General features: G+C 41.2%; 1 protein-coding gene across 8 annotated transcripts in view; it reads right to left on the bottom strand.

Annotated features, from left to right (window-relative positions):
* Positions 1–26,774, bottom strand: part of FGGY (FGGY carbohydrate kinase domain containing) — a 167,890-nt gene that overhangs the window by 78,230 nt on the left and 62,886 nt on the right. For all 8 annotated transcript variants that reach the window (XM_087889773.1, XM_060689938.2, XM_087889775.1 and 5 more), the window contains one exon: positions 22,284–22,387. In XM_087889773.1, the coding sequence (XP_087745899.1) occupies positions 22,284–22,387 (104 nt within the window). The remainder of the gene's footprint in view (positions 1–22,283; positions 22,388–26,774) is intronic.

The following is a 26,774-nucleotide window of genomic DNA, read 5'->3' as shown; positions in this document are numbered from 1 at the left end:
GTTTTTTGTTATCACCTTCAGAGCGCTCCATGGCTTAGGACCTGGTTATTTGCGGGACCGCCTGCTACCACCAATAGCCTCCCACCGACCAGTACGCTCCCATAGAGAGGGGCTCCTCCGGGTGCTGTCGGCCAAACAATGTCGACTGGCAGACCCCAGGGGGAGAGCCTTCTCTGTGGGGGCACCTACTATCTGGAACGAGCTCCCCCCGGAGATACGGAGGATCCCGGATCTGCGTATCTTCCGTCGAGCACTTAAGACGTTCCTACTTCATCAAGCTGGCCTGACCTAAATTTTCCTCTTTTAAATGGGAATTTTAAACTTGGTTTTAAATTATTGGGGTTTTAAAATGGTTCAGCCAAATTTATTTAATTTGTTTTATCTCTATTTTAAACTTTGTATCTATATGTTTTATTTTATGGCTGTTCACCGCCCTGAGTCCTTCGGGAGTAGGGCGGTATACAAATTTAATTAATAATAAATAGCAAATGTGTTTTCAATAGTTTTCAATAGCAAACACTACTAATAAGTTATAAAAATCATTCTGGGATGAATTTTCAATGGGGCATCATTATTACTAATAAAAATAGGTTCAAATATATTTAAATGTATCTTTGGAAGAATGAATAAAGTCTTCTCTATTTACCATTCTTATTGCAATAATATATAAATAAAAGCACTTCCTAAATATTATTATGCTAGCATGTGACAGTAAGAATATTGTATGATAGTTTGCATACTTTAGTTTGTTGCATCTCATTTTTTGTTACTGGAATATAGACTGATCTTTTCCAATCTGTTGGCCATTGTGCCGTTCTCCAGATTTGCTGGAATAGCTTGGCTAGAGTCTTTATCAGTGCTTCTTATTTCCATTAAAAAGCAAGTGCTGATTTGAAATATTTTACCTGGTCACTAATTAATATAAATCCAATTAATATAAATTTACTTATGTATGCACATAAAAAGAGAATCAGCACCACAGAAATAATAACGAGCTGTCAAATATTTTACAAATCCTTTAAGTTTTTGATACAAACCTTTTAAGAACCTTCTTCTGGCATGAACCATCCCCTCCACATTGTAGATTTCCAGCTTTTACTTTTCTGTTTATACCTTTGAGTAATTGAACATATATTCCAAACAGCTATGCTAAAAAGATTTGTAAATTACACCTAGGTATTCTCTCTTTCCAAAATTACACCCATCAAGATTTTCATAAAACATTAAATTCATACTTAATCGGGGCATAGACAGTCAAGATTCAGAATTACCCAGATAGACTAAAATACTGTCAAAACCAACAAACCAACATTTAACAACTGCTTTTATAACTTTGTGCCATTGGTATATTTGGTAAAACTTATTTACTGATCTCTAGATGCAGATTTCACTTCTCCAAAAAAAAAATCCAATGGTAGACTTTATGGAAAGGCCTTGGAGATTTCACACCAGGTGGATAGCCATTCATGAAATCCATTTGAAATACTTGCTCAGTTAAGTTGTGAATATTTCTAATAACAATACTGTCATTTCCTGCTTATATCAAATGTTTCACAGAAGACAAGATCTGTAAATTTTCTTTTAATGTTTTGGAGTTTGACAATTTTGAATAACATTTTTGCTTTGTATTTTAAGGCCCGCAGTTCAATTTTTTAAAAATCATTTCAGTTAATGGCACTGTCTGGATACAGAATAACCTTTGCCCCTCTAATATTTACTATGTCGCCTGTAATGCAATCGAAGCAGAGAGCTTTGATAAATGAACACAAAGCGCTGTCTGGGTATGTTTCTACAGGCAGTCTTAGACTGTGCACTGAAATGGCTTTTTGTACTCCAAAGTAATGCACTATTTACAACAGACATTACTGCAGATACAAGCGACCTTATACTATTCAGAAATTTTTGTAATGTTATATTAAGATACTTTTAAAAAAATAAGGTATTCCTTTGTAGTATACAACTACTCTAGCAACCTAATATGTTTATTGTTAATGCCTTATCTTCATTTTTTAAAACTTTGTAACATTTCAATTTCCCATTTTGGAAATTACAGCTATATTATTCAAAGTGTGTTCCTATAGAATTCTCCAGAGGGTAAAGCATAATATATACAAATAAAATGCATTAAATAGATACACACCCTGCTAGAGAGAAGTTCTATGAAGATGGGCTCCAGCAGAAATCTGAAAGCTCGAAAGACAAAACCTCTAGTTCCAGTGACTGACCCAAATAGGATCCTGCAACATTATCTTGGGACACATATATTTGCTTTCATTTGAAATAGATACAATTTTTAAAATATTTCATTTTAAAATTGAATCAAAATGATTGTCTAATATTCCACTTACTGGAATCTTAAATGGTGCTAACCATTGAATAGTTTTCTTATTTGATAGCTATAAAATCTTCAGTATAAATATTTTTTCCCCCAACTCTTAATTTCCTTAATTCAAGGCAGAGTCAGGGTAACTGAAAGGAACTGAGCATTTACTGGCCGGATGCAGGGGTGAAATGTAAAATTTGTTACTACCGGTTCTGTGTGTGTGGTTTGGTTGGGGGGGGGGGTAATGTGACTTGGTGGGCGTGGCCAACTTTTTTTTTTTTTAACTTTTCAAAGGATTTTTTCTAATGCTTTGAAAAGCCTCTGCCGATCAGGCAACTCAGCTGGGATCGTCAGAGAGGCTTTTTAAAAAATGCCTTGAAAAGCCTCTCTGACGATCAGGCAACTCAGCTGTGATTGTCAGAGACTTTTCAAGGCATTTTTTTTACCACCTCTTCAGCCAAGAGGTTGCAGAAAAAAATGCTTTGAAAAGCCTCTGACGATCCAGCTGAGCCGCGCAATCTTCAGAGGCTTTTGTTTTTTACTTTTAAAAGCATTTTTTCATCGGAAGAGGTTGTAGAAAAAATGCTTTTAAAAGTAAAAAAAAAAAAGCCTCTGATGATCCTGCAGCTCAGCTGGGCATGGGGGGGGGCAGGGATTTTTGCTACCAGTTCTCCGAACCACCCGCCGCCATCGCTACCGGATCCGGTCCGAACCGGGAGCATTTCACCCCTGGCCAGATGCCTTTCCTGATGCTACGTGGAGTTCACAGCAGATAATTTTCTTTGCGCCCTAGGAGAGAAACATCTGCCACCATCTATGATTGAATTCTCAACCTTCCGAGTGGAAAATTGAGTGTCTTCACCACTAGCCACCAAGTCACTCCTTCAATATAATTAATATTCCATATAAATGTAATGCTAAGCTTTTTAAAAGTTTTGGATTATTATTTAAATGTCCAGCAGGCTTATTCAGACAGATTAGCTCAGATAAAAATAAAGCAAGTAAGTGATTTGTGGATATATTAAAATCTTTGGTTGTTGCATGATGCCACAGTTAGAAAATTCCTAATGTATTATTGAGCTCATATTCAAGAGGAATAATATTACATATTAAAACTGGAAAAATGCACTCTGTCCCATCACTACATCGTGGCTTAAAAAAATAAAACATTTGGCATCTACAGCATCTAAGTAGTAAAGGTTTTGTACTTCATGTGTATGTTCATCTATGCAATTATGCATCCAATACCTGAATTCAGTATTTTTAATAGTATTCCACCAAGGATACAGAGCAGTACCCCAATAGATTCTGTTGATTTACAGTTGCCAGCAATTTATATTAGCCATGCTGGAAGTACAGTTAAAGGCTCCCAATGAAATAGGTTCATGGCATAGGTTTGGAAAAGGTTCAGATTCCTAATCAATAGACCATCCTCTACAAAAGGAAAACCACTGTCTCTCTCATCATAAAACACGTCTCAAATTACAGCATTCAGCAGCAGCCCGGTTTAAAGCAGAGTTGAAGGAAGATTTCTTATAGATTTTAGAAAGCAGTTATATTTTTAAAATGCTCAATGTGGTTAATATATTAGAAAAAATGGCAATAACCTGAAATTCAATACACTAAGAAAAAACATCCTTCAAAGAGGTTCGCCTGCAAGTTTTATTTCTGTTCCAACCTGGTTTGCTTTTCTGAGAGCTTATATATTGTATTTAAAAGTAAAATATTACCAGGATAATAAAGTAAAGGTAAAGGTTACCCTCGCACATATGTGCTAGTCGATCCCGACTCTAGGGGGCAGTGCTCATCTCCGTTTCAAAGCCAAAGAGCCAGCACTGTCCGAAGACGTCTCTGTGGTCATGTGGCCAGCATGACTAAACACCAAAGGTGCACGGAACGCTGTTACCGTCCCACCAAAGGTGGTCCCTATTTTTCTATTTGCATTTTTTACGTGCTTTCGAATGGTAGGTTGGCAGAAGCTGGGACAAGTAACGGGAGCTCACCCGTTACGCAACACTAGGAGTTGAACCACTGAACTGCCGACCTTTCAATTGACAAGCTCAATGTCTTAGCCACTGAGCCACCCTGTCCCTTAGCAGGATAATAAATGTGTTTAAAATAAAACGCCACTTCTAAATTATTTTAGAAATAGCAATATCTTTACCATTTCTAGGAATAAAAGAATAAATAGATGATCGAGCCTATCCGAACAGTGAATTTGTAGGAAAAAAATGACAATATTCTGAAATTTCACACTCTTAAGCAAACAAAGATTTTAACCTACAAATTGTATTTCTGCTCCAACCTGTTTTAGTTTTCTGTTCATCAGTGAGACTAGACTAGCAGACAAGGTTTCATTACAGAAAGCAGTGTGTATATACAGGTAATGCTTGACTTACAACCATTCGTTTAATGACCATTTGACGTTTCAACGGCACTGAAAAAAGTGACTTATGACCATTTTTTTCACACTTATGACCATCGCAGCATCCCCATGGTCATGTGATCCCCATGGTCACGTGATCAAAATTCGGAGGCTTTGCAATTGGCATGTGTATATGATGGTTGCAGGCTTTTTTCTTTAAAGTTGACAGTTTTTATTAGTTTATCAAATTATAAAATACAAAGGAAAATGAAAACAATGGGAAAATAAGGGAGGAAAGGGAGAAAAAGGAAAAAAGGGAAAAGAAAAAACAAGTAAATCAACTTGTATATCATCTAAAAGTTGAACAAGTCTAAATCTTTAACAATGCAATATGAATGATCTTTGGAAAAGAACATTTGGCGCCATGTATGTATGTATGTATGTATGTATGTATGTATGTATGTATGTATTTATTTATTTATTTATTTATTTATTTATTTATTTATTTATTTATTGCGATTTATATGCCGCCTTTCTCCCTAGGGGCTCAAGGTGGCTTACAAAATGACAACTTCAATACAAATCACAATACAATACCAAATTAAAATCAGTGACCCAATTAAAAAACGATTTAAAATTATACCAGTGTACCCCCAAACGGATCAGTTTAATTGGCGGAAGAGCCACGTCTTCAGCTCGCAACGGAAGAAGGTTGGGGGCTGTCTTGAGCTCAGTGGGCAATCCATTCCAGAGGGTCGGGGCTCCCACAGAGAATGCCCTCCCCCTGGGGGTCGTCAGCCGACATTGTTTGGCCGACGGCACCCTGAGGAGGCAGACTCTGTGAGAGCGCACAGGACGATGGGAGAACAGCTGGAGATGGTCCTGCAAGTACCCCGGGCCTAAGCCATGAAGGGCTTTATAGGTGAGCACCAGCACCTTGAAACGTATCCGGAGTGCCACCGGTAGCCAGTGCAGCTCACGCAGGAGAGGTGTTACACGGGAGTATCTAGACGCCCCCGTAACTACCCGCGCGGCTGCATTTTGGACTAGCTGAAGCCTCCGGACACATCCCAAGGGAAGCCCCATGTAGAGGGTGTTACAGTAGTCCAACCTAGAGGTAACAAGGGCGTGAGTGACCGTGGCATCCCGGTCTAGGAACGGGCGCAACTGGCGTACAAGACTGACCTGTGCGAAGGCCCCCCTGGTTACCATTTTAACTGCAACTCTAAAATATTTCTCTGTATTTCAACCAAAACAGACTCTGTGATAGAAGTATTAGTTCTAGTCGAGGGGGGGAGATGTGTCCAGAGGTCCTTCCTATTCCTCCCTTCCTTCCCCTTCCCCAGTAGGCAGTTAAATGGGTAAATGCATAGGGGATGGAGTGAGGGATTGTGAGAATGGCTAGGAAACTAATATGGAACATACAAAATGAACTTTGTGTCACCACTGAAGCAGCCTAGACGAGCTGAAGCAGCAGCAGCCTGACAAGTACTCAAGCAGCTACAACTTCCCTAAATTCATTCTCTTGGGTCCTGGATTTTGGATGTATTCTATAGTGTTAGTCAGTGGTGGGTTGCCCCTGGTTCAGACCGGTTCGTAAGAACTGGTAGTAAAACCAGCGGGAGGCCCCGCCCACTGCCCCGGATGTCATCAATGATCTGCACGCACGAGCAAAGCGAGCACACGCGTGCGATCCCATTGCAAACTGGTAGTAAAGGTAAGTAGAACCCACCCCTGGTGTTAGTCCATTTGAGATACATTGATTCAAAAATTATTGAACTATAATGCACCGTTTCACCCAATTAAAGGTTACAGGAATGAGAGTTTTAGCAGGATATAGATAATAACACAACACTACATATGAGAAATTATTAGGATAAATGAGCCCTGAGTTCTTCCATTTTTTATGAATTTATAGACAATTACTTCAGAACAAAAAGAAAATAGAACGCTGTGTGTGTTTAATGTCTTAACCATAATATGTCAAACTGCTGTAGCTGTAACTACTTTTCGTCCAAGTCCCATCTACTTTATGGACTGTAGCTTACCAGCACAACATTCAAAGGTCAGGTAGATCCTTCAAACAGAAATCTCTATGCATCATTGAGAGTAATCTCTGTTTAACACAGTTGCCACACGGAGAGCTCTCAGAGCTTCTATTAATTGCACATTATTGTATCTTTATATTACATACATGTACACTGCATGTGTGTAAAGAAAAGCCAGAAGCAGCAGTCAGAAAAGCTGTAAATAGGTGATTATGGATTATGCCTGGGTTCCTGTTTCATGAACAAGGCAAGTACAGATATAGCAAGTGCCATCTGGCAGCTCCCACTTAGTGGAATGAAAGAAAACAGTACAACTAAAAGATACCTATGTGTTTGACTACTCCTGTGTTCTCTAGAGATATAAAAGTAGTCATCAATTTACAACCACAATTGGGACCAGAATTGCCATTGCTAAGCAAGGTTGTTGTTAAGTGAATTGTGCCTAATTTTACTTCTTTTTTGGCCATGATGTTAAGCAAATAATTATAATTGTTAAATTAATCATGCAGTCGTTAAGTGAATCCACTTAACTTCCCCCATTGATTTTGCTTGTTAGGAGCCAGTGGGAAGGTTGCAAATAGCAATAGCACTTAGACTCATATACCACTTCACAGTGCTTTATAGTCCTAAGCGGTTTACAGTGTCAGCATATTTCCCCAAAAAATCTGGGTCCTCATTTTACCAACCTCAGAAGGATGGAAGGCCGAGTCAACCTTTAGCCTGGTGAGCCTGCAGTACTGCATTCTAACCACTGCGCCACCCCAGCTCTTATGGTGATCACATGACCCTGGGATGCTGCAATCATCCAAAATACATGCCAGTTGTCAAGTGCCTAAATTTTGACCATACAATATGAGATGCTGTGACAGTTGTTAGCACAAGGACTGGTTGCAAGTCATTTTTTTCAGTGCCATTGTAACTTCAGTCACTAAATGAATGGTTGTAAATTGAGGATTATCTGTATCAGTAGTGGGATTCAAGTAATTTAACAACCAGTTCTCTGCCCTAATGATTTCTTCCAACAACCAGTTTGCCAAACTGCTCAGAAAGTTAACAACCGGTTCTCCTGAAGGGGTGCGAAATGGCTGAATCCCACCACTGATCTGTACTGTTTTCCTCCTGAGGGGAAACATACAAAGTGCAAAGGGACTGGATTTGCTACAAAAGACATATTTATAACTAGTACTTCATCTGCATATGCTTAATACAAGATATACTTTGGATATGTAATGCATATTTAATCCTCCATGAGGATTTCCTTTTTAAATGTGTTATTCATGAGAAAAATCTGTGTTAACTTTCCATATTTGGGAAGACATATATATATATATTAAATGTTTGCGTCTAATGCTAGATGTTCTCTATACCAGGTTTTTTAACAGGAAAAAAATTATCTCAGCTAAGTATCAAACCATTTTATCTCTGCACTGGCAATGTGATAATATTCATGTATATTTTATATTGAACAAATAACTACAGGATAGTTTAAGTTATAAAATGTTCTGTCACATCTGAATGTTCATCTATTATGTTAGACAGAATACTGAGAAAAACCGGGATTTGTATAATTGTAGTTTCATGGTTCTGCATTATTTTTATGAGTTTTTTGGGGGAGGGGTTGTTTTCATTTTCCTGCACCACTTCTCACTTCATCCACCATCCTCTGTACTAATGTAGTGGAGGACAGCAAATTGCTGCTTTTGTGAATCACTGGGTAATGGCCAATTGGCTGAAAAATTCTTTGCTCCAGGCATTTGACTCTGTCCTCTTGGAGATCACACATTTAAACTGCCTCACATAAAAACTAGTGAATAATACAACGTAAGTGAATAATACAACATGAAAATCCACCATGCAGATTTTGAGTGGGTCCCTGGAGGGCGGGGGGACTACCCACAATGCAATCAAATTCAGCAGCATGTTGTGATGTGTTTCCTTTCTATGCGGACATTTTCCAGCACAGCCAAGAACTCCGTTGCAACAATGATTTGAGAAGCCTGATGCTTTTGCAATGTGGCATGTTCTGCCATCAAATTGCAGCCAACATATACTAAAACCACTCGCTGGTCTGGCTCCTACTGAGATTACAGAAATCAGCCTGTAGGAACACTATGAGCCAGCATGCCTCTGCGGTCTCCACCCCAGGATGTTCTGGAAAGACACGTACTGTGCAAGCTCTAGGGCTGAAAAACGTGCTCCAGACTCTATTTGTGTAAACAAAGCTGGCAGCTTGGGTGGATATTGTGGAGCAAAAAGAGCACTGTGTGAGTCGCTGGGAAATCAAACAAATCAGAATATGCACAATTGCTAAGAGTTTGTTTTTTAAAAAGATATAAACAAAACCAGGCAAAGGACATCCCTTTGAACTAAACTGAGAACCTTGGGGATATTTATAATACACAGATTCACCCAAGCAATCTCTCGGTTCTTATATCCTGTTGATCTTTAAGAGGACCTTTTAACAGTCCAAAAGATAAAATCAGAGAAAATTAAGTTACTGCAAGATTTTCAGGCCAAAAGTCATCAGCTCCAAACTGAAAACACAGACTTAATTCAGAAACTGGGTGGAGTGCCTGCACAAATTACATGATTTAACAATTGTCCTTTTCTGCCTGTGTCAGCATGAACTTTGTAAATGCACACTTAGAAGAAACCATAAGTATGAACATAAACAATAAACAATATGGAAATTAGGAGAAAATGAAAGCTATTTATATGGTTCTAAGAAAAATACATTTAACTCCATATAACCATCCTTGGTTCCTTGAACACAGTATTAGTTGAATACTAATTTTTTTATTTAAAAAAAATCAGTGTTTGAACCGGATTGGAAGATTGGAAGGAGGTTTTGTGCTTCCTTTTCATGCACAAATACCCTATTGCAATATCACAAAATAATTAACCATGTGTTCTATGGCATAAGGGACTTTTGCAAAAGAAAAATAGATCACATATTTTGACATTCTAACCCCATTCTTTCAGGGGCCATACTAGGTCAGATTTTGTCCTCTAAAATCAGAGAGCAGTCTCTAAATTTAGAAAGATATCCAATGTTATAATGTTTTCTCCAACCTCAGCATAAGAAACCACCTTTTTTCAATGTCAGAAAGGTAAAAATAAGTCATATCAGTCCTTCATCACATCCTACAGCTAATAAAAATTTAACAACCAGGGTCAGTCTAATATAGAAATGTTAAATGGGAGAACAGGAGGGGAGAGAGGGACACAAGCCTGTTTCTTTTTTCCGAAAGACAGAGAATTATTTTGGTCTCCACAAACAGAGCAATCCAGATTTGTTTAGCAATCTTAAGGTTCCTTAGTAAACTGTAATCAATTTGGGAATGCCTTTTATTGATTAAAAGCCTAATGACTGGGATAAATTGAAAACCTTCCTTTATTTAATTTGCAGGGTTTTTTGGCTAGTTTTTTTTTTTTTTAATTTGATTTATATGCCGCCCTTCTCCGGAGACTCAGGGTGGCTTACAATGCGCTAAGCAATAGCCTTCATTCTTTTGTATATTTATACAAAGTCAGCTTATTGCCCCCACAACTGGGTCCAAGGCTGAGTCAACCTTGAGCTTTGGCGAGATTCGAACCTGCAGTAATTGCAGGCAGCTGGTCTTAATAACCAGCTTAATAACAGGGTGCCTTAGACCACTGTACTACCAAGGCTCTACATGGTAGATTACATGATTTAACAAGATTTGTTGTTGTTTTTTAACCTAGTGTACATATTACAATTTTATAAGCACATAAACTTACCAAAGTTCTCCTATTTATCAGATTAAGAATTCCAACACTTCTCGTTGTATCTTTTTTTTTCTCTCTCTCTCTCCTCCTTCCATGGCACTTCCCATCTACACTTGTAGGAAAATATGGGAACCCATCAAATTATCTTGAATGCTTTCTTGTTAAGATTCTTTGAAAGAAGCCCATTACTTGACCATTGCACTTTCACCCTGTTTTATGTTTGCTGAATTTCTCCTGACAGTTGACTTTTTCGCTTGCCAGAACCACAACAAAGAAAAGCCTTGAATTTTCATTCAGGCCATTTCCCCCACACCACTCTATTTCATTCTCTGCTCTGATCATCTCACAAAGATATTATTGTTGCTGGCTGGTTGGGGCTCAGTGCACCTGAAGTAGATCAAAGCCACTGTTTCATGCCAACTTGACCACACAGGTGTCTCTCTCCTACTGCATTAAATTAAACCTGATGATTCATCTCTATTGCCCTCAGGGTCCCTGGATACAAAGGAGAAATGTATAGAAAGATTTTTTTTAACAAAAACATGGAGGATAATAAACTTACATTTTTATAGACCTAATTAAAAAAAGGTACAGTTAATTTCAACCAACTGCAGCTGCATATATATCTCATTAAAAAGACATATACAATTGCTCTATGTCGTTGGCCCAGTATAAATAGGTACAGATAAAAGGGTCCTTCAACCAAAAGCCTTTCAAATATTCACTCCAGATTTCTCATTGATTCCATCAATAGAAAATTGCATTGCTTGTTACAATAAAGTAAGGTGGAAGAAAATTACATTTTAAGGCCGGAACATATTTATAGTGAAATCCTAAAAGCGTGTTCAGTTGTCTTGTATTCAGGTTGTTGTGTACAATATTATGGCTTCAGATATGAATAACATTAATAGGAATTCCGATCATAACAATGTTCCAGTTATAATTGGGGGTAAATAACTGGTATCTATGGACACCAGTGGCCTCCTAGAATCTACTACGATTTCCATTAGACTCACTGTCCCACTTGATTTCTTTGAATAATCTGTTAACAATAAAAACAGAAAAGTAAGGCATCCATTTTGAACCTCACATTTATTTAGAGCAATACTTCTGCATCTCCCAAAGGTCCCACTGAAATGAGGCGTTGGACTTACCGTGAACGCTCTTTCTCCAGGGGATGCGGAGTGGGTCAGAAGTGGGATGATCCAGCTCGTCTGGCCAATCACTGAGTCGGATAAACTTGGCCACGCCTACTCAGGCCTCCCTTCCTTCCAGTTTGTTCGACGAAGGCAGATCTGCAAAACAGTCTCAAGCCTAGAAATTACAAAGGAGAAAATCGCAGACGGGAGGGGCTGACCCACTCCGCATCCCCTGGAGAAAGAGCGTTCACGGTAAGTCCAACGCCTCTTCTCCCACTGGGATGCGGAGTGGGTCAGAAGTGGGACATACCCAAGCTTGCTACTTCGTCGGGCGGGAGGTCTGCGAAGGTCGATGTCGAGGCGCCAGGTGAACCTGTTGGAGGACTCTCCGTCCGAAGGCTGCCTCAGCGGAGGCAAAGGTGTCCAAACGGTAATGCTTGATGAATGGAACCGGAGAGGCCCAGGTAGCTGCCCGGCAAATTTCCTCGAGGGAGGCCTGCGTGGCCCAAGCAGCGGTAGTAGCTGCACTCCGTGTGGAGTGAGCCGTAATATGACGTGGAATGGGGAGAGATCGTGAGTCATAAGCTTTGGAAATACAGGCTCGGATCCAACGCCCTATGGTGGCAGAAGAAACTTTGGATCCCAAAGATGAAGGTTGAAAGGAAATAAATAGGGCTTCGGAGCGTCTTGAGGGTGCGGTCCGAGAGATATATATTTTTAAAGCCCTGCGAACATCAAGGGTCCGCCATTTGTGTTCTAGTGGGTGAGATGGATTCGGGCAAAAGTTAGGCAGGATCACTTCCTGTTCACGATGGAACCGTGAGTTAATTTTTGGCACGAATGCCGGGTCCAGTCTAAGAATTACCCTATCTGGGTGTATCACACATAAGTCTGGCCTGACTGATAGAGCTGCCAGTTCAGAAATGCGGCGAGCTGAAGTCACGGCCACCAGGAAAGCCACTTTCATGGTTAGAAATCTAAGGGAGGCAGTCCGGAGAGGTTCAAAGGGTGGACCTGTCAAGGCTGACAATACATGTGGCAAGTCCCATGTGGGATATCGGTGTACCACGGGTGGACGCAGATTTCGTACCCCACGTAGGAATCTCCGGATGGAAAGGTGATGAGACAGAGGCACGCCGTCCCTGGGAGACAACACCGTGGCGAGAGCTGCAACATGCCGCTTGAGGGTATTATGCGCTAGACCCTTGCTGTAGCCATCATGGAGGAACTCCAACACCTGCGGAACAGAAGCTGACAACGGGTTAATTTCGCGCGCAGAGCACCACGAAATAAATACCTTCCACGTGATGTTGTAGAGTCTGATGGTGGACTCCTTCTTGTCAGCCTGCATCACCCGGATGACATCTTCTGAGTACCTCGCTTCCCTCAAGAGCAGCCCTTCAAACGCCAAGCGGTTAGGTTGAGCCACTGGGGCTCTGGGTGTAGGATTGTCCCTTGGCTGAGGGACACCTTCTCCGGAGGAAGCCGCCAAGGGTCCGTCGTTGAGAGGGCTACGAGGTCGGAGAACCATGGCCTTCTTGGCCAATAGGGAGCGATGAAGATCACATCCGCTCTCTCGGTCACAATTCTGCGAAGGACCCGCGGGATCAATGGGATCGGCGGGAACGCATAGAGTAGCTCCTGGGGCCAGGGGCAACGGAGAGCGTTTGTGTCCTCTGCCCCCCGCGATGGGTAGCGCGTGAAGAATCGGCGTAGCTGTGCGTTCTCTGGGGATGCAAGGAGGTCTACCTGTGGCTGGCCGAACCGGAGACAGATGTCCCGAAACAGAGCGGGGCTGAGGCGCCATTCTGATGCGTCTATCGTGGTGCGGCTGAGATAGTCCGCCTGAAGGTTGTCCTTCCCCGCGATGTGATCCGCCTTGAGGGATTGAAGGTGGGATTCCGCCCACCTCCCCAGAAGAAGAGCCTCCTGCATCAAGGTCCTGGACCTTGTCCCCCCTTGGCGGTTGACATGTGCCTTTGCTGACACATTGTCTGTAAGCACTAGTATGTGTTGTCCCTGCACCGTCTGAAGAAAGGCCAGAAGAGCTAAGCGGATGGCCCTGAGTTCCAGAAGATTGATACTTGACCTTGCTTCTGTCGTGGACCATCGCCCCTGAGCGACCTGGGAACCCAGGTGCGCACCCCAGCCCGTCAGACTGGCGTCTGTAGTCATAATCAGTGGATGTGTGTCCAAGAAGACGCATCCGTTGTCCAGAGCCGGGGATAGCCACCAGTGCAAAGACCGGCGTACTGACAGGGGGACCCTGATCTTGGATTTGGAGGCTGCTGTCCTTGCCCGCTGATAGGGGAGTAGCAGCCATTGAAGGCTGCGGGCATGAAGCCGAGCCCAGGGAACTATGTCTGTGCATGAGGCTAGTTTCCCCAGGAGACGGGACAATTCTAGCTTGGGAGCTGTCGGATCTTGTAACAGATGCCGAATCAGAGATCTGAGGCTGTCCTTCCTCTCCTGGGAGAGGAACACCTGTCCCACCTGCGTGTCTATGACTGCGCCTAGATGATTTATGCGCTGTTGAGGGACCAACTGACTCTTGGGCTCGTTGACTAGAAACCCATGATTCTGTAATATTTGCAATGTCAGAAATACATTGGTTCTGGCTCTGTCGTAGGACGAGGCTTGTATTAAAATATCGTCCAGATAAGCCTGAATTCGAATTGGTACGGACCTCAGGTGAGCTATCAAGGCTGCCAGAATCTTGGTGAAACTGCGCGGGGCCGATGCCAGGCCAAATGGAAGGGCCCGGTATTGTAGGTGACGCCCCGCGTAGCTGAACCTGAGGTACCGCCGGTGAGCTGGCTCTATAGGTATATGAAGGTACGCCTCGGAGAGATCGATTGAGGCTAGGAAGTCTCCGGGTCTTATTCCCTCCAGGATAGATTTGAGCGTACTCATCCTGAACTTGCGGTATACTAAATGGGTGTTCAGGGATTTTAAATTTAGGATCGCCCTCCATCCCCCCGAGCGCTTCGGAACCACGAAAAGAATCGAGTAAAATCCCTGCCTCCATTGCTCCCGAGGGACGTCCTCCACAGCATTGATCTCCAGAAGATGCTGAATGGCGATCTCCATCAAATTCCGCTTGCTGAGGGAGCTGGAGACAGGGCAAGGCACGAAGCGGCTCGGAGGGCGGGAGAGGAACTCCAATGGGAGGCCGAATTCGATGATATGAAGAACCCATTGGTCTGTCGTACTGCGAGCCCATTCGGGGAGAAACAGGCTCAACCTCCCCCCAATGGGAGCTATCAAGCGGGAGTCACTTTTGGCGGCGGAACTGACGTCCGCCAGTTCCACGAAAGGGCCGTTTCTGAGGGGCAAAGGGTTTGGATTTATCCCTGTAGGAACCTCTATCTTGGGGACGAAAGGAACCCTGTGAGTAAGGTCTCTGACTGGGGCCCTCCTGGAAAAAATTACGGGCCGGGGGCCTGCGATAGTAGGGGGTAGCCCTGCGATCAGCTCGTCTAGTAATGGAAGGAAGGACCTTCCTTTTGTCCCTGTCCTCCACTAATAATGGTTCAAGGGAAGCACCAAATAATTTAGGCCCAGAGTATGGTGTAGAAGCTAGACGCCATTTGGCCTTGAGGTCAGCTTGCCAAGGCTTAAGCCACAAAAGGCGACGGGAAGTGACTGAGGAAGCCATAGCCCGCGAGGCAAATTTGGCAGCATTTAACGTGGCATCCGAGGTGAATTGAGTGGCAGCTATTATCTTATTTAGGTCCTGATGGACTCTGGCCTCCTGGGCTGGTAAGCGGGACTGAAGCTGCTGGAGCCATAATAGAGATGACCGTGAAAAGAATGAGGCCGCAGTAGCGGCCTGAATTGCCCAAGCTGAGGCCTGGTGAGCCTTCTTGAAAGAAGAATCAAACTTACGGTCTTCCGGCTTAAGACCCTCAGAAGTGTCCCCTGAGATGAAAGGAGACGAAGATGAAAGCGCTGCCACAGGGCCATCGACTTCGGGAACCTGCAAAAGACTAGTCAGGACAGGATCCATGTTGTAATTTCTACGATCGTAGCCACTAGGAGTAGGAAAAGAAGTTGGATTAGTCCATTGTTTACGAACCACATCAGTGAAAAGTTTTGGCGCTGGGACAAACAGTTGTTCAGTTACTGGTTCAGAAAATATGCCTTGACTGGAGGAAGCGGCAGAAGTTGATGGGACAGAATCAGTGTCAACTAGGCCCGAGGTGACTTTGGCCTTGTGAAGCAGTGATTTAAAAAGTCCCTGGGGGAAAAGGCCGGTAAAGGCTGGCACATCAGGAGCAGTGGATTCGTCATCCGATAAATCCACTTCCCTTTGAGGTTCATCCTCTAGTTCTATATCAGCACTGCCTCTAGATCTAACAGGGGAGTGATCAGGGGACCCTGTAAGACTGGCATCAGGAGACACCCTTGATCTTCTGGAATGAAGGCTCTCAGAGACAAGAGAGACAGAGCGATGCTCTCTGATGCCCGCTTGGATGCCATGAGAAATGGCCCTGGCAATTAATATCTGAACTGATTGTGGAAGGTTCTCCAGCTCTGACTTAGGTTGATTACTTGGTGGAGGATCCTGAACAGGGATAGAGCAATCAAAGGGGTCCCCCTCCTGTCTAATTGGAGAGCCATGAAGGCTGTCCTGGCGTTCTGGAGAGAAGGCTCTGGTCAAGTCAGCCTCCTCTGCAACCCCTGAATCAAGACCGGCATCCGGGTTTGGCTTATCTCCATGGGTATGCGAAGTCAGATCAGAATCATGCTGATGAGACGTTTTTGTATGTTTTGATTTAGAGGAGGCCTTACGGCCAGAATCCATCTTGCAAGATGACTGGTCTGCCATAGCGATGGATAATATATGTCACAGCAGGAATCTGCACACAAAGGAACAACAGTAAGTATCATCATTATTATTATTTTGAAAAGAGGCAGTATAATCCATTGTAATTTCCCAGATATCCTAAACCAAGGATAAATTAGGAAGTTCGCTGCAATCCAACCACCAAGGAAATTTTTTTTTTTTTTTTTTTTTGTATTACTGTTATGCTGAGAGATAAAATGGCTGCCCGGGAACAAGTCTCCAGGGTCAGACAAAATGGCCGCCAATAGTTGAAATATTCTTTAAAATAACCGAAAATCCACAAAGGGACCCCAGACCTATTCCAATCGTCTTTTTTTTTTTTTTTTTTTTTTTTATATATATAGGGCAAGTGCAGAGCTCACCAAGGAAGGAGATCAGGCAGGTCCCAGCAGCCGATGAAAGAAGCGCGCGGAAATGGCGGCTAATTAACGGCTGGAAAGATGGCGGCACGGAAAATTGGCGGGGAAGTGTCAGACACCCCCCACGCCAAGGCAGGAACAGCGCAGTTCAAAACGCCGTCTTCCCCGATCGCTGGGAAGAGCGGCGGCAGCCACAAGCCGGAACGAAGCCTTTGGGCAGGCAGCGGCTTCTGCGGCTTCTCCGACCTCCAGCTGATCGACGCTGAGGCGGAGACTGACAGCGGAACGGGGCGGCGAAGAGGAACCCCCGGCGGCGGTTCCCGAAGCGTCGCGATCTTCGCGCCCCTCAGCTGATGGGCGCTGAAGTCGGCGGCTGTCAGAGGAGCGCGGCGGCGGCGTTTCCAGCCCAGGAGGACTGAAATGGCCCGCACACACAGCGCTAAGAAGAAGAATGGGGGCGGAAGGGAACTTTCACACTCACGTCCCTCTGATGATCGAGAGGCAACGGAGGTAGTCGTTTGCGATCAGCAGAAGCCCCCAACACACACACGATCTCCAAAATCTGCAGAAGTGAGAGACTCAGCGAATGCGACTGGTCAGAACCACTGAGTCGAATAAACTGGAAGGAAGGGAGGCCTGAGTAGGCGTGGCCAAGTTTATCCGACTCAGTGATTGGCCAGACGAGCTGGATCATCCCACTTCTGACCCACTCCGCATCCCAGTGGGAGAATATAAAAATTATCCTAAGAAGACCGTCTAATAAATGAATGCTGTCTGGTTGCTATGTTGTAAAATGTGAATATTTTTTGAAAATACAGGTAGTCTTCGATTTACAACAGTTCGTTTAGTGACTGTTCAAAGTTACAACAATGCGGAAAAACAGTGACTTATGATAACATTTTACATTATGACGATTGCAGTATCCCCATGGTCACGTGATCAGAATTAAAATATTTGTCAACTGACCCATATTTATAACGGTTGCAGTGTCCCAGGGTCATGTGATCATCCTTTGCCACCTTCTGATAAGCCAAGTCAATGGGGAAGCCAGATTCACTTAACAACTTGTGTTACTAATTTAACAACTGCAGTGGTTCATTTAAAAACTGTGGCAAGAAAGGTTGTAAAATGGGGCAAAATTCATTTAATAAACATCTCACTTAGCAATAGAAATTTGGGATTCAATTGTGGTCATAAGTCAAGGACTATCTGTATTTTGTGAATATACCCATGCATTCAGAATTCCAACCCTGCACAAGTCCAAAAAATATTGTATTATCACTATTGTTTAGCCAAACACTTTGCTCTGCTATTGCTTTTCATGGGCAAAAACTCAAATACATACATACATTCTTCACATTATTTTCTAACAATGTCGTAACTCACAGATATATGATCAGACTAATCAGTTTAAAGTCTGCCAGTTCATTTTCTAGGCCTGCTTAACTAATAAAAATGAAAGGATTAATTTATATAAATTTATATTATAAATTAATACATTTACTACACGTTTTCCTACATCCTTCATCCATTTTTTTTAAAAAACTCCATGACTGACAAATGCCCTTTTATTTAGTTTACTTCTGTACATTATTTACATTTCTGATTACCTACTTTGTATTGATAGCCAGCCACATATTACATACATTAATTATACATAACTGAAACTTGCTCTTTAGGCCTTGTTCTTTGAAATTCTGTGATTGGACGCTGGAGACCAAAGGACCAATTAATTTAGCCAGATATATTTTAGAATCTATATTGATAACTGGAATCTCTGTGTTTATTAAGCTGCTTTACTTTCTAGACCAAGCTACTGCTGTATTCCGTTACACAAGGAGTCAGCTTACTGTTCTCCAAAACCTTGGGACATCACTGTGTTGTCTATCCCATCCTATTTTTCCCCTTTCTTATGTAGAAAAGAAAGGAACTCTGGGACAAGCTTAACCCACCAGACCACATACTGTGCCCTTCAGCAAAATGAAGATTATCAATGCTGTAAATCTTGGAAATCCCAGTCTGTTTACATCTGTGCTGCTATGGCTTGTTTAGTCCATTCTTCCTTTATATCATGAGAATTGATCAGGGTAAGCAATTATTGCGGACTGATTCATTTGGGGGCCAATGTGTAAGTTTGCTAATCACGATGTAGACTTACTGCAATAGGTCTTATTCTATTTTTAGTAACATTTAAAACATATAGGCAAATTAAGTACGTAAAAAAATAATTTTTTTCAATTGTTGAATTTTTAATTGTTACTTTTTATGACTATCCTTTTTATTGACTCCCGGAGTCATAAATTTGTGACATAGGTATTGACTCCTGAAGTCATAAATTTGTGACATAGATAGCTATGTAAATATGATGCATAAACTAATTAATTATGCTGACTACCATACTGACTATTCTGACAATGCAATTAATTCTAGTGGTCCACCTGGAACAACAAGTCAGCAACCTTACCAATAGCAATTGTTACACAATGCTAGTTATCTATTATAAGGTGATAGATAACATGTGCCAATGAAAACTTTGTTCTTTTTTTTCCCTATGAAACAACCTTCTTTAAGAGAAATTCATTATGATGGTACATGCTACCAAGGAAATGTTTAGTGCTGACTCTTAGCAGTCACATAGATATATTATTAGAGCAACACTCAGTATTTAAATGCTCAAAACACTTTGCCCTTTGTTTTTTGCCAGTATACAGGTAGTCCTTGACTTACAACCACAACTGAGACCAAATTTTATGTTGCTAAGTGAGAGATTTGTTAAGTGAGTTTTGCCCCATTTTACGACTTTTCTTGCCACAGTTGTTAAGTGAATCACTGCGCTTGTTAAATTAGTAACACACTGTTATGTGAAGCTGGTTTCCCCATTGACTTTGCTTCAGGGGTGAAATGTAAAATTTGTTACTACCGGTTCTGTGGGCATGGCTGGGGGGGGGGGCTTATGTGACTGGGTGGGCGTGGCCAACTTTTTTTTTTTTTAACTTTTCAAAGCGTTTTTTCTAATGCTTTGAAAAGCCTCTGCCGATCAGGCAACTCAGCTGGGATCATCAGAGAGGCATTTTAAAAAATGCTTCTCTGCCAATCAGGCAACTCAGCTGGGAGTTGCCAGAGACTTTTCAAAGCATTTTTTTTACCACCTCTTCGGCCAAGAGGTTGCAGAAAAAAATGCTTTGAAAAGCCTCGGATGATCCCAGCTGAGCCGCGTGATCATCAGAGGCTTTTCTTTTTTAACTTTTAAACGCATTTTTTCTTCGGAAGAGGTTGTAGAAAAAATGCTTTTAAAAGTAAAAAAAAAAAAAGCCTCTGATGATCCTGCGGCTCAGCTGGGCATGGGGGGGGGCCGCAGGGATTTTTGCTACCGGTTCTCTGAACCACCCGCCGCCATCGCTACCGGATCGGGCGATCCGGTACGAACCAGGAGCATCTCACCCCTGCTTTGCTTGTCAGAAGGTTGCAAAAGGGGATCACATGACTCCAGGACACTGCAATGATCATAAGTATGAAACAGTTGCCAAGCATCTGAATTTTGATCACATGATCATGGGGATGCTGCAAAGGTTGTAACTGTGAAAAACGGTCATAAGTCATTTTTTTCAGTGCTGCTGTAACTTAGAACAGTCACTAAATGACCTGTTGTAAGTCGAGGACTACTTGTACTTAAAAGACTCAAGCCTCAAGTCCAAAACTTCAATGCTACCAACTCTCCTGTTTACTATCCTCATGAGTTTGAGATGGGACCATAAGAAAGGAAAGATGAAAAAGGGATAAGACGACAAAATGATTCCAGATGAATTTATTTGGCCTGGGTTTATTCCAAACTAAGTTCAAAAGAGTTCAAAAGAATTTCCCACTACCACAAAACTATCTAGGGCACATGTAGACTCAAATTCTCCTTTGTTAGGAACTATAATTCATGCAAAACCTCATATATCTAAATAGCTGGGTCAAAATTATTTTCTTTATAATTGAATACTAAGATACTAGACTATTGTTGCCTTATTATAGCTTTTTTCCTGCATGCAAACATACACATATATATGTGACTACAAATACCAGTTTAGAAAATTCTAACTTATACCACATATATAATTTATATAAAGATAACAAAATGTTTACACTAGAATTAGTAGAGAATGTGTACGCCTAACCATTTTTGCTTCGTATATATCAATTTTATTAAATTTTGTCCAATGTTTCAGTTAACATAAATAATTTCTAAATGAATAAAAAATGATAGAAAAGCTAGACACAAAAATTGATTGATTTCAGGCTTAACAATATTAATTTTAAAAAGAGACACTCTGAGCTGTAATTAAAACTCCAGGGAAAAGCTTTCGCACTAATTCACTGAGGAAAATTATGGAAGCAAAAATGGCTTATCTTGCCTCTTTTGGAGCCACAATCTGTCTCAAAATTTTATAGATCATTAGAGCTCTCAAAGAAAGAAAGATTTATATTGATTAAGTAAGGAGGTGGAAGGGATAAAAGTCGATGGGGCTTTTCTAAAGACACTGAATATTCCATTATAAAGTAGCATCATCAACCTTCATCAAGGGTTACTCAGGGTCCAAGTCACAGGTATACCATATTTTTCGGACTATAAGACGTCATAAAGTGGGTGGAAATGTCTGTGCGTTTTAATAGAGTGAATATTGAGGCCGGGGGGGAGGGGGGTTGGTGCGGCGCCAATCAGCTGTTCTAGGTGGTGGGGATCGCCGCCGCTGCCTATTGCTGCCGCTGCCATCTGTTCGCTGCCAAACAGGCGGCGAACAGGCCGCAGTGAATGGGCGCAGCAGCGAACAGGTAGCAGCGAATGGGCTGTGGCGGTGAACAGGCCGTGGCGAACGGTTGGCGGAGATCCCTGCCACCTAGAACAGCTGATCAGTGGTATTCCGGGAGGCAAATCCAATCACCAATCAGCAGCGAAGGCTCCAGCGTTCCCTGGCGGCAGCAGCTCAACTCAGCTCAGTTGACCGGTGGTGGGCGCAACAGAGAGGAGCCCTGACAAGCAATGTGCTGAAGCTGACTAGGCTGTTTGCTGTTTGCTGCAAGGATGCTAGCCAGATGAATACTGAATGGATGCTGGGAGGCAGAGGCAGATTTTTTTTTCTTGTTTTCCTCCTCTAATGTGTGTCTTATAGTCTGGAGCATCTTATAGTCCGAAAAATATGATAATTTCATAATGCCCAGCTAAAGTCAGAGTAGAATAATTTTTAACACTGCTTTTATATTATATGCCTTTTCCACAGTACTGATTGTCTACTATTATTATGGCTGCTTCTTTATAGCAAATTCATGATGATATATAAACCTGTGAAGGGAACAATAGCTTCAAAATCCTCACAATTCAAAACAGAGTACAACAGAAATTAAAAGGTGTTAAAAGGTTCATTTTTCATCAGCTAAATGTACACAGTTGGTAATTAGTTGGAACTTACTGCCATGTGGCATGATGATGTCCCACATATTACAGCCAGTCGAGAAGTAATTGGTTGATTTTCACAGGGCAAGTTATGTCCTTTCACATTGGCTCCAATCATACCTGGTATAAAAATAAAGAAGAAAGAAAACTGGCCTTTCAGGCAAAGTGAAACTTTTAAGTGATATTTGTTGAGAAATCTGCCAAAAATTAAAAAAAGCCTGTATCTCTTATTTTCTTGTCCTTGCAAAATATAGCCCAAAGTCTGCTAAACAATAGGATGAAGCCATAGGATAAGAACAAGTAGAATTAAATAGGATTTATGGTTGGACATACCCCAGGCCTATAGGAGATAAAAGTTTCAAATGTGGTGGTAGAAAGTGTGTGTATTAGTATGTCTGCAGGATTTCAAAATAAAAAAAATGATAAGGCAATATACTGGTTTTTCCCCGAAAATAAGACTGGGTCTTATATTAACTTTTGCTTCAAAAGACGAATTAGGGCTTATTTTTTTTAGTTAGATCTTATTTTCAGGGAAATAAGGTACTCAATGTGTCCATCTGGCTAATGATATTAACTGGAGCTTATTTTGGGGAGTAGGGCTTATATTACGAACATCCTGAAAAATCATGCCAGGGCTTATTTTCCAGTTAGGTCTTATTTTTGGGGAAACACAGTAGTAGTACTGAATTCTTGCTTGCCACTTTCCTCCCTTCTAATTTGCATATGCAACCACACTATCAAACTAAATCATCGGGTGTTACTGAATTAAGAAAATCAGAAAGTAGACGAAGGGCTCTTATTCTTCTTTCATGGAACCTGGATTTTTCCAGTAAAATTGCTGAGAGTCCAAAGGAAAATAGCTGTTTATATAAAAGGTACAGCTGTATTACAAAATATGCCATAGTAAAGATGTAGAGAGGTCTGCTGGCTTATAGTATAACGAATAAGGTTGCAAGATAGGAACCAGTTGTTCCTGTGCTAAAAACAACTGTTATTTCAATGTACATCAGCTGCCTTCCAAAGGAATCAAAAGAACAGCCAAGAGAAGAAAAAGTGTGGCCCTTAAACCTTGGAGCTTAGACCTTACATATCGAATGTGGTTTGGGTGTCCTGAAGTGGGCAGATTTCTATGTGAATATGCCTTCACTCTTGTCTGCAATGAACAGACTAATCCTGCTGAGTCAAGTCTATGAACATTCTGCCAAGTATGCCGATTCCTGAATAAGGGATTAAATGTCTGGAGAGCTCAGATTTACAGCTGGGCTTGTATGAAAGCTAACAGATAGATTTAAAAGGATATTCTGTGTTATCAAAAGCATTTATAACCTCCTTTTGCATCCTCTATTTCAGTTGTTTCCAGAATACTTTTTTTTTTAATTGCAGACAATTATTGGAAGTTACTCTTATCTGTCTCTATCAGCCATCATGTTTTTATGGAATTTCTAGAATTAGAGGCAATAAATTCCAGGTCCAAACAAGGGTGGGTTCTAAATTTTTTTACTACCGGTTCTGTGAGCGTGGCTTATTTTGTGGGCGTGGCTTGGAGGTCATGTGACTGGGTGGGCGTGGCTAGCTGGTCATGTGACCGGGTGGCCATGGCTATGTATATAGGGACTACTCAGAGGGCTGAAAAAAAGTCATTTCTGACAGGTCCTCGCACTTTTGACTGGTCCTCACACTTATGACCATCCTCATATTTATGCCCGTGCAGCATTCTTAACAACCATGTCACTCATTTCACAACTGCTTCTCTTCACCATGGTGACAAGATAGGGCAAAAAACGTAAAATGTGAGGACAGTCGTAAGTTCGAGGACTAGTCAAAAGTGCGAGGACCAGTCAAAAATAATTTTTTCAGCCCTCTGAGTAGTCCATATGCACAAAAGGACTACCCAGAGGGCTGAAAAAAGTGATTTCTGACAGGTCTTCGCACTTTTGACCAGTCCGCGCACTTATGACTGGTCATCATTTATGCCCATTGTAGCATTCTTAACAACAGTGTCACTCATTTCACAACTGCAAAAGATAGGGCAAAAAACGTAAAATGTGAGGACAGTTGTAAGTTCGAGGACTGGTCAAAAGTGCAAGGACCAGTCAAAAATAACTTTTTCAGCCCTCTGAGTAATCCATATGCACAAAAGGATACAGCAATAGAGAGGGATGAAGAAAGGAGAAGAGAGGGAAGGAAGGGAAGGGAGGAAGGAAGAGAAGGGAAATTAGAGTAGGAGTGAGGGTAAGAGAGGGAGGAAGAGAGGAGGAGAAGGAGAAAGGAAGAGGAAGTAGGGAGGAGAAGAAGAGGGGGGAAAGAGAAAGTAAGAAGGAAAAAAAAGAGAGAGGTGGTAGGTTTGAGGAGAAAGATTGCTGTACAATAAAAAAGATGAAAGGGAAGAAAGGCAACCCCAAACAAATATAAAGATATTAAGATAAAGAATGAATTGTTAAACTTTAAAGAATAAAAGAGAACAAATATGAATAAATAGCAATAATTAGAAACACACATACAAACATACAATGTATTTTCTTTGAACAGAGTATTTGGCCGGTTCACAAATTTAAACAGTGTTTAGTCATTTCAATTAAATTTACAATTTCTATATTTCTTTTTTGCCATATTTATTCCTCATCTATTTTTTAAAAAAATCAATATTACCCTTCATCCTCATCTCTAATCTTAATCAAATTCAATTTTTCCCTTTTATTCTATATTATACCCCTTCCCATTGTCATCTATTTTTATATCCATCCTCACATTGGTTAATTATGTAATATTACAGTTGTTTAATACAAATTCAACATTTTAATGTAAATCAATTAGTTATATAACTATCTTTTTTGTATATTAATCAATATGAACATGAATATTCCAATTATTTCCTTGCAATCCAATTTCTTACAAATCAATTAATTATATTTACCAATAATAATAAACCCAATAATTTCCCCCATATATTCGTCCAAACCACAACTTAACCATTTCTGCTTTCAACACAATATACAATTAATAGTATCTCAATTATTACAATTCCCTAGTTAAATAGAGCTTTTTTTCTTTTGTGTTTTAAAATCTTGAACTCTCCTCTGTTGCCCTAAATTTCCCATTGTTTGCACCTATCTTTTTTGGTGAGCAAAAAAGAAAAAGAAATCTCTCCCTGCCTCATTTTGTCACGTTGCAGCAGAGCCTGCTTTACTTCCAGTTTTGTTTTTTCCCTAGCATAGCTACTCATTTGTTTTCTTTTAACACTGATCTGCTGTAGGGCGGCCCTTTGAAGCCCCGCAGCAAGAGTTTAAACAGTTTTTTTCCCTCTAGCCATCAGCTGGGACTCAGGAGGCAGCAATAGATTGGGGGTGGGGCCAAATAAAAGGTAAGAATAACGCGGGGGGTGGTGGAGGGGCGGGGGAGAACCGGTTCGGTGACATCATATCGTCACCGCTACCGGCTCGCTGGAACCGGTGCAAACCGGGAGCAACCCACCACTGGGTCCAAACTAATGTTGTGTTCACGCCTTGTTAATGAGTTGGTCCTCCTAGCTGGTCACTGTTTGAAGGAAAATGCTGAATTAGAGAATTCATTCCAGGCTGAAGAGACCCTCGTTTGTTCTTACTGATTTTGAATTTCAGTTTAAGACATGACTACTTCATTTAACTGTAAATAATATCTAAAAGTTCACTAAAGCTTTGATGCTAATCCTTAATATTGTTTACTTCTTTAGTTTTTATGTGAACTGACTGTGAAAACTGCTGGCAGAAACAAGATGAAACTTTTCTAAACATAGTCTCCACTTCTTAAGGTAATACTATCAACAAAATATAGTTATAATCTTTTTGAATAATCAGACTATGGTTATTAAAAATTCAACTTGCAATGCTATGAAATTTTTTTGGATAAATTCTAAATAAATAAAATTGGGGGTTGTTCTCAATAGACATACTTAAGGTTTCTCCATATGTCCTACCAAAAGAGGTGGATGGTACATATACAGCAACTAAACCATTACATTGGTTTCTACTGTTTTTTTTTTATTGCAAAAGTTTTACAATTACATTTTCACCCCTTTTTTCCCCCCACCACCACCCACCCCAAACTTCCCAACCTCCCTAACCCTCCCTAACCCTCCCCTCCCCCCAGGCTTCCCTATATTATACTCATATCTGGTAAAAAAAAATTAAAAAAAAACCCTTAATATAAAACTTGTGTAAAAACTTGAACCCCTCCCTCCCCTTTATAATTTTTCTTTTTACCCTCATTACATTAAAATATTTCTAATACATTATTTTCAAATAAAAGCTATTTGATACTTTCTAGTTTGATATTTGTTCTGAACATATTCTATCCACTTTTTCCATTCCCATTCATAAGTCTCTTGTGAACAATCTTTTAAGTATGCTGAAATCTTCGCCATCTCTGCAAAACTGGCCATCTTCAAAGTCCATTCCTCAATAGTGGGCAAAGCTTCATTTTTCCAATATTTACCTATCAACAATCTTGCTGCTGTTATCATATACAAGAT

This window comes from Pantherophis guttatus, chromosome 3 (assembly GCF_059756535.1).
Source record: "Pantherophis guttatus breed Tessera chromosome 3, ASM5975653v1, whole genome shotgun sequence".
In the NCBI taxonomy this organism is placed as follows: domain Eukaryota; kingdom Metazoa; phylum Chordata; class Lepidosauria; order Squamata; family Colubridae; genus Pantherophis; species Pantherophis guttatus.
This window is presented reverse-complemented; position numbering and strand designations above follow the sequence as displayed.